This window comes from Perognathus longimembris, chromosome 4 (assembly GCF_023159225.1).
Source record: "Perognathus longimembris pacificus isolate PPM17 chromosome 4, ASM2315922v1, whole genome shotgun sequence".
NCBI classification, from domain to species: Eukaryota; Metazoa; Chordata; class Mammalia; order Rodentia; family Heteromyidae; genus Perognathus; species Perognathus longimembris.
The window spans coordinates 38,017,775-38,033,133 of record NC_063164.1 but is presented as its reverse complement, the minus strand read 5'-3'; the positions used below and the strand labels follow the sequence as shown (position 1 = coordinate 38,033,133).

At 38.5% G+C, this 15,359-nt stretch overlaps 1 protein-coding gene across 2 annotated transcripts; it reads left to right on the top strand.

The window, feature by feature from the left end:
• The first annotated feature begins 3,292 nt into the window (after positions 1-3,292).
• Positions 3,293-13,114, top strand: Asnsd1 (asparagine synthetase domain containing 1). Of its 2 annotated transcripts, XM_048345103.1 has the most exons (6): positions 3,293-3,416; positions 3,835-3,888; positions 6,117-6,192; positions 6,732-8,266; positions 8,566-8,747; positions 12,770-13,114. In XM_048345103.1, exons 4-6 carry the CDS (start codon positions 6,827-6,829, stop codon positions 13,014-13,016), a joined length of 1,869 nt encoding a protein of 622 aa, XP_048201060.1. In that variant the 5' UTR covers positions 3,293-3,416; positions 3,835-3,888; positions 6,117-6,192; positions 6,732-6,826; the 3' UTR covers positions 13,017-13,114. The 2 variants fall into 2 exon arrangements, with proteins under 2 accessions (XP_048201060.1, XP_048201061.1); XM_048345104.1 differs by lacking the exon at positions 3,835-3,888 and having other exon boundaries at positions 3,298-3,416.
• Positions 13,115-15,359: the final 2,245 nt, after the last annotated feature.

The window sequence follows — 15,359 nt, the reverse complement described above, 5'->3', positions numbered from 1 at the left end:
CTTGGATATGTCCTCCTTTTTCTGGGTCTCTCTGTCCAAATCCTGGCTTCTCCCTCTTTCAGGCCCAATTCAGCTGAAGCTTCTGCACAAAGCATTTTCTGAAGATTGTTGCCTCATCAAAGCCTTTCTATTTTAAGATGCTGTAGCACTTATAGTCTATCTCATAACACCTTGTGTTTTAATTTAAATTCTCTGGTATCCACTGGAGTCTCATGTTTCTCAAATGGATCATCATTATGATGACCAATTGCATGCTAGTACCATACCTTAATGCTTCTGAATGTGCCAAAGAATGTCCTCAATGCATCCTTACAGATGGACTTCATAGATTTGTCCAGCTGCTGCTAGGAATAGGTGGAACACTTCAAAGAAAAATGTTCTTCTCTCATATTATCTTTATGTCTTGGGTTCCACCCAGTATGACGCCACCTCGTGTTCACTGCCACTTGGAAATACCATCACCAGTTCACCTGCTTTTTGCCAACTCATTTCCAACCAGGTCCCTGTACTGCCGCTTAGATTTCAAGTCCTCAGTCTCTTTTTCTTATCAGCACACCTTGCCTTACTTCTGCACCATGGTCTTTGGCACTGACTTTTTTCCTTGGGTGTGCATGCCAATCTCTATGCTGAGGTTGGCTTTAATGGCCTTTTTGTACTGGCATCATTGGAGATGGAAATTATTACATCATCTAATCCAATGATCCTCAAACATAACTGAAGATAAGATCACTAGAGTACCTATTAAACATTCCAACTCCTGGGCTTTGCTCCAAACCTATGTGAATCTAATTAGAATGTCCAAAATAAAGGTCTAGGAACTGGAGTGACTAACAAAAATCCTAGATGATTCTTATGAAAAGAAAAGTGAGAACATACTCATGTCAGACAGTGGCCAGTATTTTACCAAGTGTTCCAGTGAGATATTCAGGTTTAGTTGTCGATGTAAATTTAAGTATATTGGAGAAAGAGACTACTTCAGAGAATTAGCAGCATTCTTCCTTATCAATTTCTGTTTTCTAGATATTAATATAAGAAATTAATATACTACTAATATACCAAGTTGCTGTTTTATTTTGGACTATACATAAGAGCTTGAAACATTAATTTCTCACTTATATTCTTTTGACAGGGAGAGTGGACCAGATCTGTAGTAATTCTCTTTCATGGATATTTACTAGGATCATTTACAGAACTTTTAAAACATATCACCTCCAAGAATTGTAGTTTATTTGATCCCAGTGGTTGTATTCTGTAATTGAGGTTAAAATAATAAACCACACATACATACACATACACAAAATGAACTTCCATGAAAAGTATCTTTTAACCAACCTACCATGAATTAAATTTTGAAAGTGAAATATACAAGTTGATATCAAGTTATTTTAAACGTCATTGATCAAAACAATTCAGGAAGGGGGCTGGGGATATGGCCTAGTGGCAAGAGTGCTTGCCTCGTATACATGAGGCCCTAGGTTCGATTCCCCAGCACCACATATATAGAAAATGGCCAGAAGTGGCGCTGTGGCTCAATTGGTAGAGTGCTAGCCTTGAGCAAGAAGAAGCCAGGGACAGTGCTCAGGCCCTGAGTCCAAGCCCCAGGACTGGTAAAAAAAAAAAAAACAATTCAGGGAGCAAATTGCATGTTTTTGCTTGGTCATTCTCATAAGGTGAACTTTATAGTTTACATGTTTGTGATCACAAAGCCCAAGGTCTATTAGGTTCTTGCCACACATAAACTAGTCCACTGTCTACGGGGTTCTTAGGACATGATTTACTTTTAAAATACACCTTGTAGTTTAAAAAGAGAATTGCATTCAGTAGCTCAGTTCTGTGTTTGAAAGTTCAGGTGACAATATAAATAATTTAACTATTAACTTAATGAAGACTGACATTTCTGAGGATTGACCTTTTATGTTATCATTCTTTCCTCCCATCCTTTTTCTTTCTTCCCTGACTTTGCCATCCACTCATTCTTCCCTTTCTTCATTCTTTGTGACCCTTTCGCTTTCTTTCCTGTTTTTCTTTAATTTCTCCTTTATTCCCCATAGTTTTTTCCCTTGAAGCTTTGATGGAATGAAATAGTACATACATATAAAATCTATACATTACATATAACAATGTCTGTTTTGCAAAGCACTCTTATACTCTATACTGTTAACATTAGAAATGGAATGCTTTGTACTGATCATTGTATACAATTGATCTATTTTACAAATCAAAGAAGAAAAAAATTAATTCTAATGATGTATTTGAAAAACATCTTAAGGTTTATTTGACCAAGATGTTAGATTTCATACAAGAACACTACACCCCTGTTTTATTGTTTACTGAGTCAGCAGTCCTAGAACTGACTTAGTAGTTGCCTGCTAGCCTATATGGTAAATTAAGCCTTTTCAGTATACTAAGTCTGAATTGAGATGTGCTATAAGTGTAAAATATTTGGCAAGTTTTGAAGATAGAACTTAAATGAAAATCTCTGTTTTATATTGATTACATGGTAAAATAATAATTTGGATATGTTGGGTTAAATAAAACATATTATTTAAACTAACTTTATGTATTTCTGTAAATGTATAGATTCTACCTAATAGAAATTGTAGGCATCCCTGTAAGATAAACCTACAATTTTCTACAAATTCATCTCTGTAAGATAAATCTACAAATCTACCTCAGCCCTCTTTTCTCTACAATTAACCTTCCTTAGATTGAGTTGTAAAGCAGCCTAGTCATTGGAAAATCCAGGCCAAAACAAAACTAGAACTTACTTTTGGTTACTTCCAAATTCTAGTCCTTTAAAAATTTTTCACACACATTGCAAATATTGAATGGGATATGTAGTTAAAATTTTTTCACTCATCTGAACATCATATTTGAATTCATTTAAATCTCTCACTGTGGTAAAGTTACTCCTGCACGTCTGACATCCATGCCTCAGCTTCTGTCTTTGCCCAGACAATAAGTATGAAATGAAATTTCCGCTTTTCTACTATTCCTGACATTTACCACTGGGAGGCGTACGTGACGTCGTCGTTCACTTGGATGTTAGGCCACGAAGAAATCAAAGGAGCTTCTACACGCGCTCCGCCAGGGGGCGACGCTCAGGTTCTGTCACCGCGACGACCCGGGCTTTCGCGCACTGAGCAGTAATACGCATGTGCAGTAGCATTCGGCGGCTATATCCTGTCTGCGCAGGCGTCATGTGGGCGCACGGACTCCTGGGAAGGGAGCGAAGTGAGTGGCGCCTCCGGGAGGACGCGCGCGGCCGGGCAGCTCGGTGACGTCTCTGCTGCGCGCCTTTGCTCTTCATTTTGCACGGAGTGGAGATGCCCGGCGGCAGAGTGGCCCGGGACGACGGCGCTTCGCTGGTCTCCACCGATCATTCCGTGGCACAGAAGGAGAATCTTTGCAGCAGGGTGAGTGGCACAATCCATGGGAAGGCCCGAAACCCAGGACCCGGCGTGTGGAGACTGGTCCCACCTCAGCTTAACCAGGTTGCTTTCCCTTTTCCGAAAAAATAGTTCTATGGAAAGAGGCGCAGAAACGCGGCCCGAGGTTAGACCCACGAAGTATGGAGGCCGACTCTGGCTTGCTTTGAACCCTTCATACTTTTCAAACCGCCCGCCTCACCACCATCCCATCCCCCGCCGGCAAACCTGTTCTGTCATGGGCGAGCTCCTTCCAGTGAGCCGGCCTGGCATCCGCGCGCGCGCGCGCGCGTGTGTGTGTGTGTGTTCTGACAGCCGTGGGTGTGTGTAGATATGGGTGTGGCCTGACACCCATATGTTTGTATGTATGTGTGTAGCTGACTTAAGTTTTTCTTTATTTTAATAGATTAAAGAACAAAAAATTGTTGTGGATGAACTTTCTAACCTGAAGAAGAATAGGGTAAGCAATTAGAAAAATTCTGCACAGTATGTGGGAGGCATGGTTATTTATATTCAACTATTAAAGGTGTTAGAAATACATATACGAGAACTATGTCGTGTATATCAAAAAGTAATAGATTTCAGCACCTTTGTAGTTAAATTGCAAAAGTGAAATGTCCTAGTTCAGAGTGTTTTGTTGTGTTGTGTTTGTTTATTGTAAATGCCAATAGCGAGACAAGATTTCAGGGCTTCAGGCTCTCACTTGACTTTTTTGCCCAAGGATACTCCGCTATTTGAAACATATTTTTGTATCATTTGCTTGTTTATGGTGTAAATAGATCTCAATAGTTGAAGATGTCTTTCCCCATCTCGACCATTGACATTATCTTTGAAACAAATGGTGCTAGTTGTACTTTAATATCTTATAGCCATTATTCTAATAATATTTAATAATTGAATCTGATGGTTTTCTTTTGAAGTAAGTCAAACTGTTAAGATGAAATGAAACTATTCCTTTAAGCAATTGAGCATAATATTGATCAAATGGAATTTCTTTCCCTTGTCCCCAAAATTTAGGTAAATGCTTAACATGGTTATTTAATGCTATTTCTATCAATGCATACATAAATAAGCAAGCTACTGCTTCATGTGTAGCTTCACTGAGAAAAGTACATTTTAAAGTTCAGGAATAAATTATTATTGGTTCATTAAAACATTTTAAAATTATTTGGTTAACAGAGTTTAGACATTTATAGTTTTTCACTTCTGTAATATTAGAAGATAAGCAAAAATAGTAAGCTTTTTCTGAAGGGCAAATTGGCAAAAGATATCAAAGTCATCTAAAATTTTGTCCTAGCAGTTCTGTTTAAATTAATTGATAAGCAATTGTGAATGTATACAAAAATTTACTTACAAAGTTGTTCATCAAAAAATCCATTTATGGGGGCTGGGGATATAGCCTAGTGGCAAGAGTGCCTGCCTCGGATACACGAGGCCCTAGGTTCGATTCCCCAGCACCACATATACAGAAAACGGCCAGAAGCGGCGCTGTGGCTCAAGTGGCAGAGTGCTAGCCTTGAGCGGGAAGAAGCCAGGGACAGTGCTCAGGCCCTGAGTCCAAGCCCCAGGACTGGCAAAAAAAAAAAAAAAAAAAAAAAAATCCATTTATGGGGCTGGGGATATAGCCTAGTGGCAAGAGTGCCTGCCTCGGATACACGAGGCCCTAGGTTCGATTCCCCAGCACCACATATACAGAAAACGGCCAGAAGCGGCACTGTGGCTCAAGTGGCAGAGTGCTAGCCTTGAGCGGGAAGAAGCCAGGGACAGTGCTCAGGCCCTGAGTCCAAGGCCCAGGACTGGCCCAAAAAAAAAAAAAATCCATTTATGATAGAGAAGAATTGGTAATGCTCTAAATCCCTAAAATTTTAAAGTCAAAGCAAATCAACTAGTATGCTCTGTTCATGCAGTAATCTATAAGAATCTTTATTAATAAGGAAAATAGTCTCAATACGTTGTTTATCTGTAGAAGTATATTACAAGCCTTTAAGTTGGTAGATTTATTTAATTCATTCATTCATTCATTCATTCATTCATTTATTTATTTTTGGGCAGTCCTGGGGCTTGGACTCAGGGCCTGAGCACTGTCCCTGGCTTCTTCTTTGCTCAAGGCTAGCACTCTGCCACTTGAGCCACAGTGCCACTCAGGCTATTTTCTATATATGTGGTGCTGGGGAATCGAACCCATGGCTTCATTTATACAAGGCAAGCACCTTTACCACTAGGCCATATTCCCAGCCCCAGTGGATTTATTTGTTTGTGTTCTTTGCCTAGGGCTTGAACTAGGGCCTGGGCACTATCCTTGGGCTTTTTTGCTCAAGGCTCCTGCTCTACTATTTGAGCCAAAGCCCCACTCTTCTTTCCTGCTCTGGCTGGCTTTGAATCATGAGCCTTAGATCTAAGCCTCCTATGTATCCAGAATTATAGGCATGAGCTACCTGCACCTGGTAGTAGACTTTTTTTTTTAAATCCTATATGAAGAGGAAAAAAAAAAAGTTTTCCTTGATGAAAACTGTAGCAGTTTCTGAGTGGTAGAATAACAGTTGATCTTTTTTCATTTGTCTATTTCTATGTATTTACTGGACATATATTTGGAACATCTGGGAGTTCAAGAATTAAGAATAATAAGAGTTTTGACATATGCTACTTCTTAGATCAAATCCTGATATTTGCCTAAATTATCTTTTGCAGAAAGTATATAGGCAACAACAAAACAGCAACATATTCTTTCTTGCAGACCGAACAGAAATGCTTTCTGAAAGAAAAAGTAAGTATTATATATGGAATAGAATAGAAAATATTTCTGTGGAAATTCCATAGTTTTACCTCAATTGAAGTATACCCGAGAGTTTGTATATGTGAAATTAGTACAGTGATTTTCTTCAAGTTAAGACTTTCAAAGATAAGTTTGCAATTAAAAGAATCTGTAAGATTTGTTAGAGAGCAATAGTAACTTGATTGAGAGTTTGAAAGAAGTAGGGGGAAAAAAATCATTGCACTTTGTACCTTGTGACCGAATGAAATACGTTGACTTTGAGGTCTTGTAGGATTTAAAGATTGTAGATAGAGAGCTTGGCCAAATGCCTGGGCAGATATAAGTACTCCATGAATGGAAATGATCTCTAAATGATTAATATTCTCTGTCAGTCCATTGTAGATTATTATTAGGCACTAGTACAATATATATACGTATATATATATATCCATATGCTATGATTTTATAACTATCCTATATTGTCCTATGATTTACTGAGAAAAATTTCACAAATTGTTGGTTTTACATTTTTTTCTTTCTCCCTTCCACAGATATCTTAGATGAACTAAAAAAAGAATACCAAGAAATAGAAAACTTGGAAAAGGCTCCAATCAAGAAATAATAGTTGCCCTCATTTTGCATAACAATGTGTGGCATTTGTTGTTCTGTAAGCTTTTCTGCTGAGCATTTTAGTAAAGAGTTAAAAGAAGATTTACTATATAATCTTAAACGACGGGGACCCAGTAGTGGTAAACAGTTGTTAAAATCTGATGCTGACTACCAGTGTTTATTCTCTGGTCATGTCCTTCACTTGAGAGGTGTTTTGACTGTACAGCCAGTGGAAGATGAAAGAGGCAATGTGTTCCTGTGGAATGGAGAAGTCTTCAGTGGAATAAAGATTGAGGCTGAAGAGAATGACACTCAAATTATGTTTAATAATCTTTCTGCTTGTAAAAATGAATCTGATATCTTGTCACTCTTCTCAAAAGTCCAAGGTCCTTGGTCATTTATATATTATCAAGCCTCTAGTCATTACTTATGGTTTGGTAGGGACTTTTTTGGTCGCCGGAGCTTGCTTTGGCATTTTAGTAATGTGGGCAAGAATTTCTGCCTCTCTTCAGTTGGCACCCAAACATCTGGAGTAACAAATCATTGGCAAGAAGTTCCAGCATCTGGAATTTTCAAAATTGATCTCAAATCTACTGCCATTTCTAGGTGTGTGATTTTAAAATTGTATCCATGGAAATATATTTCTGAAGAGAATGTTATGGAAGAATATGTTAATAGCCTGACTCAAAGTTCAGCAGAGTTACAGACATTTGTATCAGTGGTAGCAAATGAAGCCAAACTCTATCTTGAAAATCCTATTGTCCCTTTAAATACAACGTTACCTGCAGCTACAGTGGAAATGCAGTGCAGAAACAATTCCAGTGTTCCACCTACAAGAGAAACACTTCAGGTCCTCCTTACAGATCAGCACATGAAAAAAGTAGTTCAGCGGTTCATTGATGTCTTGAATATTGCAGTCAAAAGACGTGTCTTGAATTTAGTCAGAGACAAAAATTGGGCACCAAAAGAAGTCTTGAAAACTAGTACTAGGAAAGCGAATGTTGCTATACTGTTTTCTGGAGGCATTGATTCCATGGTAATTGCAACTCTTGCTGATCGTCATATTCCTTTAGATGAGCCAATTGATCTCCTCAATGTGGCTTTTATGATGAAAGAAAAGAACAGGCCAACTAGTTTTCATGAAGAAAGGAGTAAAGCCAAATATCTCTGTGAAATACCCTCTGAAGGAGTCTCTACAAATGATGATAGTTCTTATAATGTTCCGGATAGAATTACAGGAAGAACTGGACTAAGAGAATTACAGGCTGTTAATCCTTTTCGAATTTGGAATTTTGTTGAAATTAATGTTTCTCTGGAAGAACTGCAGAAACTAAGAAGAACACAAATATGTCACTTAGTTCAGCCTTTGGATACAGTTTTGGATGATAGCATTGGCTGTGCAGTCTGGTTTGCTTCTAGAGGAATTGGTTGGCTAGTAACACAGGATGATGTGAAGTCTTATCAGAGCAGTGCAAAGGTATGGCCCTGTATTTCTCAAAAGAAGTTCCAAGGCCTAATTTTGATCCTAAAAATCTTTAATTATGTAAAATTAGAAATATAGCATGTTTTAGCTGCATTTAAATTACAGTGCGGTATCTGTGACTTCTTAAAAAACTGAGCATGTTTTACTATTTTCTGACCTTGGAGTTTTTCCCCCCAAATTACTTTGGATTATGATTTTTAAAGCTCTTGTCTTAATTTCTTTTTTGCATATAGTTACATATAGTTAGTTACGTATAGTTATATTTTTATCTGGATTTCCTAAAACACTTCTAGGTAATTCTTACTGGAATTGGTGCTGATGAACAACTTGCAGGTTATGCTCGTCATCGTATTCGTTTTCAGACCCTGGGTTTGGAAGGACTGAATAAGGAAATAGCAATGGAACTGGGTCGAATTTCTTCTAGAAATCTTGGTCGTGATGACAGAGTTATTGGTGATCATGGCAAAGAAGCAAGGTAATTCTAATTATTTGGGGGCCAATGTTTTAGTAAAAACAGAAGGTTTCCCACTAAGTATGATGCACATTTAACATCTCAGCACTGGGGAGGCTGAAGCATGAGGATCAAAAGTTTGAGGCCAGTCTGTACTACATAGCATGATCAATCAAGGCCAGCTTGGGTTACAAACTGAGACCCATCTGAAGGGAAGATCTTACACATATACCAAGAAAAAACGGGCTGGGGATATAGCCTAGTGGCAAGAGTGCCTGCCTCGGATACACGAGGCCCTAGGTTCGATTCCCCAGCACCACATATACAGAAAACGGCCAGAAGCGGCGCTGTGGCTCAAGTGGCAGAGTGCTAGCCTTGAGCGGGAAGAAGCCAGGGACAGTGCTCAGGCCCTGAGTCCAAGGCCCAGGACTGGCCAAAAAAAAAAGAAAGAAAAACCTAGGAGTTTAAAAGGCTCCACTGGTCCTGGGGCTTGAATTTAGTGCTTGGGCTCTGACCCTGAGCTTCTCTGTGCTCAAGTCTAGTGCTTTACCACTTGAGCCACAGTGCTACTTCTGGCTTTTTTTTGAGTAGTTTATTGGGGATAAGAATCTCAATGGAGTTTCCTGCCTAGGCTGGCTTTGAACTGTGATCCTCAGATCTCAGCCTCTTGAGTAGTTAGGATTACAGGCATGGGCTACCAGCACCTGGCTCAGAGAATATACCGACTTGGGACTGAGAATGTGGCTTAGCTGTAGAGTGCTTGCCTAGCATGCATGAAGCCCTGGGTTCAATTCCTCAGCACCACATAAACAGAAAAAGCCAGAAGTGGTGCTGTGGCTCAAGTAGTAGAGTGCTAGCTAGCCTTGAGCAAAAAGAAGCTAGGGATAGTGCTCAGGCCCTGAGTCCAAGCCCTAAGACTGACAAAAAAAAAAAAAAAGACTTCAAAGTTTTTGTTGTCCCCCTTTGAAGGCTGTTTATGGAAATAATAGAAGCAAGAAAAATATATTGGCTTTATAATCACTCAGAAGCAAAGCTGGGATAACAAGTGGAGCAGTTGTTATTCAAAACTCATTCTTAAAGAAGTGTCTTTTCAGTATGTTCCAAGGTGGTGTGATGGCATAATTGTTCTCAAGATGATAAAAGACTAGAACTGAGCTAGTGCAATTCCAAGGGAACGTTTTATTAGGGAATACATACTAGGATTAGAGCTAAAGACTTTGTACTGTCTTGGCAGGTACTCTACAGCTTAAGACACACCTCCAGCCATTTTTGCTCTGGTTAGTTTTAAGATACAGTGTAGCTTTTGCCCCAGCTAGCCAGCAGTCCTCCATTTTACAATTTCTGCCATACCTGGATGACAGATGTCCTCTACCACACATAAGATTTTTGTTGTTGTTGCTTAGATAGGATCTTGTAAACTTCTTTCCCCAAGCTGACCTGGAAATGTGTCCTTGCATGTAGCTTAAATGACAGGTACTTATTACCATAGCAGCTATTGATTAAGATGTCTTGTGAACTTTTTGCCTGGTCTAGCAGTTCTCCCAATCACAGCCTTCTAAGTAGCTAAGATTACAGGACAGCCACCAGCACCAAGCTAAGAGAAGGTACATAAAAGGTTTTTGTTTTGAGGCTATAAACCTTAAGTCACACCCATAGCTTTCTCCAGTGTTACAGAATGCAGCTCTGTCTCTATAGACATTTCTGCCTTTAGAGATCTATACTTATTTGAACCGTGGTTCCAGTACCGGACTGATTCCTACCTTTTTTGTGTGTGCGTGCGTGCGTGCGTGTGTGTGTATGTATGTATGTATGAGGTGTGAGCATGTTTGAACATGTTCACCAGTCTAGAATCCCCTCTATCTTCATTTGTGTGCGTGCGCAGGTGTGTCAGTCCTAGGGCTTGAAGTTAGAGCCTGGGCTCTGTCCCTGAGCATTTTGTGCACAAGGCTAGCACTCTACCACTTGAGCCACAGCCCCACTAGTTGTGGAGCTAAGAGCTAAGAGTCTAAGCCACCAATGCCTGGATTGAGGGTTGTTTTTTTGTTTGTTTGTTGTTTTAAACACAATTTATTCATATTGAAGAATATCTAAAACTTTGACAGATGAATTTACTTTAAAGATATAGCATCTAGTCATAAATAGAACTCTGTTTAAGGATGAGTACAACTCTATTTGAAGAGTACTAGCTGGATGCCAGTGGCTCACACCTGTAATCCTAGCTAATCTGGAGGCTGAGATCCGAGGATTACAGTTCAGAAAAGCCTTTGTGAGACCCTTATCTCTAATCACCTACTCAAAAACTGGAAATTAGGCTGTGGCTCAAAGTGATAGAACACAATTCTTGAGCAAAAGAGCTCAGGGACAGTGTCCAGGCCCTGAGTTCAAGCCCAACAACTGACCAGGAAAAAGAAGAGTACCAGCCTGCAAAAACAGGGACTTACAGGTAAATCATGGTTGCCCTTACACAATCACAATTCTTGTTTTGCCACTCTTGATACATGTAAGGTTTTGACTACTATTGCCATTTTTTTTTTTTTTTGCCCCACCACCTATTGTTATTTTTTTTAACTTTTTATCTTGGATATTTTAGGCAAACACTCTGTTAAGCCATGCCTTGTCTTTTTTTTTTTTTTCATTTATATTTTCTTTTTGAGATAGGATCTGGATAATTTTGCCCAGGCTGAACTCAAAATCAAGATTGTCTTGCCTTTACATCCTAAATATCTGAGATTGCAGGTGTACAGTATCTACCACACTTGGCTCTTCTCTTATAGTTTTCAAGGTTTCATTGTAAATATATAACTAATATTAGACTACAAAATCTGTATATTGTTTCTTCTTTGAAGTATTGGAAAAAGAAGAGATAGGGAAAAACTTTAAAGAAATTAAGTTTAATATTTCATCCATGTCAAAATGAAACAGTTAATTCCCTCATGAAACTATTATGTTATACTCAGATAAAAATGTGTATGAAGAGTTTTCAAATAGCTAATACAAAATTGTGGTATAACAAACATCCTTTTAGTAGTTAGATCTAAGATAGATATTTTTGTATCTTATTTGGCATACATAATAACTGATATATTTGATTAGTCTAAATTTGCCTTTGCAATTTATTTTTATAAGGTATCTTATATAACAAATGCCTTGGTCCTTTTCAGTCTTTCTGTTTGAGCTAGAATAAAATGAATGAAATTTCAACACCAATGTGATTGTACTTCATTTTGAAGAATCAGTAGGAGTGGGAGAAAGGGTGGTAAAAGTTTTGTAAAGAAAAAAAATAGAAGACCTAGAATTTGTGGAGGAAATTAAAAAATGAAAATATGTGATAGAAAGTCATTTTTCAAAAATTAAGATTATTTAGTTTTAGCATATCAATTTTTTTCTAAATGGACAATTGAAAGTAAAAACATTCAGGTACCGGTAACTCATGCCTATAATCCTAATACTTGGGAAACTGAAAATGGGAAGATGGTGTAAGGCCCATCTCAGCAAAAAAAGTTTATAAGATTCCTCAACTGATAGCCGGTCACAATGATACACACCTGTCATCCTAAGCTACATAATCCTAAACTGATAGATAATTGGGAAGATTATGGTTCCAGGCCAGTCCAGACAGAAGAGTCAGTAAGACCACATATGAGTTAACTCTAGTACTGTCTTCCCCAATTTTGTTTAATGTGTAAATAATTTTGATACTGAAAGTTTTTAGTAAGTTCATGATTGTGGACCTCTTCTGTCCTGGTTTCATCTTTGGGTTTCTTTTTTTTTGGACCTGATAAAGATTTGATTCAGTTAGATTGATTAGTTAATTAGTATCATACTTGTTTCCCAAGATACCTTGGAAAACAGTTTGAAATGATTTCTCAACAATATACACTGATTTACTTATTGAGACTTAATTTGCTTTGCAACATATGTATTAACCTTTCCATGTTAGGAAGAACTTTTTTCATGTGATCCAATTGTAGCCATAAAATATGTAAATGAGCATGAACAGATTTAATTGTGTTTACATAGTGACTACATATCTATTTATTTTATAGATTTCCTTTTCTGGATGAAAATGTTGTCTCCTTCCTAAATGCCCTACCAATTTGGGAAAAGGCAAATTTGACTCTACCCCGTGGGATTGGTGAAAAACTACTTCTACGTCTTGCAGCTGTGGAACTTGGTCTTACAGCCTCTGCTATTCTGCCAAAACGGGCCATGCAGTTTGGATCTAGAATTGCAAAAATGGAAAAAAATAATGAAAGAGCATCTGATAAATGTGGAAGGCTCCATATTTCTTAGAAAGTTTTTCTTTTGAAAGGATATTAAATCATAATATGATAGTACATTATTTACTGAATATCAGTTATAAAAATAAAGTACTCTGTCTTGTCATTGTATAAAATGATGGCGGGGGGCTGGAAATATGGCCTAATGGCAAGAGTGCTTGCCTCATATACATGAAGCCCTGGGTTCGATTCCTCGGCACTACATATATAGAAAATGGCCAGAAGTGGCACTGTGGCTCAAGTGACAGTGCTATCCTTGAGCAAAAAGAAGCCAGGGACAGTGTTCAGGCCCTGAGTTCAAAGCCCAGGACTGGAAAAGAAAAAAAAAACATGATGGCAGTATCTTCTTATGATAATCCCTTCTAAGGCATACTTAGGCTATTTTTGAATCATTCATCCTAGACAGCACAGAATGAGAGTTTTCATAAATAGTTGAAATTTTAAGCCTCACCCATCCACTTCTAGGAAGTAAAGTGCTGTGGCTGGAGATTAGTCTGTATTAAAAACTTTTGAAAAAAGGTTTGATGAGTTTCTGCTTTTTGTAACACATGGAGGTTCTGGGAGACAGCTTAAACAGAGGGCATGGAATCTGTCTTTGCCATTCCACCCCCAAAGTACATTGTCCTATACATCTCCTTCCTCTTGCAGTTCCTGGCTTATATCCTTTATAATAAGCCAGCAAATGTAAGCCTTTCTAGAAAATTATCAAGGAAGGCTTTTGGGACCCCTAATTGGTAGCTTGTTTTCAGAAGGTACAACTTGTAATTGACTTCTGAAGTAGAGCCTGTCTTATGGGACTAAATTAATAACTTGTGGGATCTTATACTTAACTGGGTAGATGGGATCAATTAAAATTGACTTAAGTTATTGAACAACCTGAGTGATGTTCAAAGTTGGAGAATTGAAGGTACATCTGTTGTCAGAAGTCTTGTGGGAAAGTGGAGAGACTGCGCTTTTCCTAAACTTAACTCTCAACATGGTAGTTACATTCAGAAACTCTAGACAGGCCCTTTTGTCGAGAATAGGTTTTGATAAGCTAAACAATTTACTTGGGGTTCATATTCCTGAACAATACTTGGTACTTTTGCCTTAGCCCACCAGAAACTTTTTAATCTTGTAAATGCTCTCTCACAAATCTTCCAAACTTCCTCCATGTCAAGTTTACTCCATCTCACAAATCTTCAAAACTTCCATGTCAATTCTGCTCCCCAAGAACCTTCATGTTGCTCAATTCAGTGAAAGTTTTAATTTCTCATCTCTGATGTAGCAGCAAAATCCAACAAAGTTGGCTATTATTTTTTAAAGAGTTCTGGCCACTGACTAGTTTTCCTCTTCCCGGCTCTCAGTGTCTTTGCTGACTCTACCCTCTCTACCTAACCTTTAAGTGTTAACTTTCAAAGGTCTCCATGTTGAGTCCCAACATGATGATTGTAACCATTCATTCTAGATTTTATTACCATAACCCTGCCCAAATTTATTTCACTCTAGCTTCCATTCTTGGCCCACATCTAGATATCTATAAGGTATATTTGACCTCTGTTTCTTAGGTTACTTCAAGGAGAATTGTGTCCACAACTCAGAATCTTGTTCTTGACACCCTATGGGTCCTGACAGAAGCTGAAGAGTCATCTTGATACCATCTTCCTTTTTACACACTTTTTCCTAATAAGCTACCTTGTTTCTGAAATTGATCCACAGTACCCTTACCATGTCCAGTTGCAACCATCCTAGCCTTTACTTGGCTACCACCATCTTAGCTCAATATTTAAGGATAAGGTCAAAACAGGCCTATCCCTCACAACCTCTAGTTTGGTGCCCACACCTCTTGTTCTCTGTTGTGTTTTATGTTAGTCAAGACGTTCAACTTTACTCTCAATTCATCCTTACCTGCTAATGATCCCTATCCCTAAAGATACTTCAATTCTTTGCTTGGATGGCTGTTTGTCCTCTACCATGCTCAGTTTTAAAATCACTCCTCAGGGGCTGGGGATATAGCCTAGTGGCAAGAGTGCCTGCCTCGGTATACCCGAGGCCCTAGGTTCGATTCCCCAGCACCACATATACAGAAAACAGCCAGAAGCGGCGCTGTGGATCAAGTGGCAGAGTGCTAGCCTTGAGCGGGGAGAAGCCAGGGACAGTGCTTAGGCCCTGAGTCCAAGGCCCAGGACTGGCCAAAAAAAAATAATAATAATAAATAAATAAATAAAATCACTCCTCAGGACTTCAGCCATGGCTGAAGTAGTAGAGTACTTACCTAGCAACCTCTAGGCTCTGAGTTCAATTCCCAGTACAAAAAAGAAATTACTGAAAAGTTGCTTTCTTAGGGAGAATTTTTGAATTCCTGCTCTAATTTACT

Coding starts and splice junctions, on each gene's coding strand:
- Asnsd1 (XM_048345103.1), top strand. CDS start 6,827: ATGTGTGGCATTTGTTGTTCTGTAAGCTTTTCTGCTGAGCATTTTAGT. Junction 8,267..8,565: donor CTTATCAGAGCAGTGCAAAG/GTATGGCCCTGT, acceptor AAACACTTCTAG/GTAATTCTTACTGGAATTGG. Junction 8,748..12,769: donor GATCATGGCAAAGAAGCAAG/GTAATTCTAATT, acceptor TTTATTTTATAG/ATTTCCTTTTCTGGATGAAA.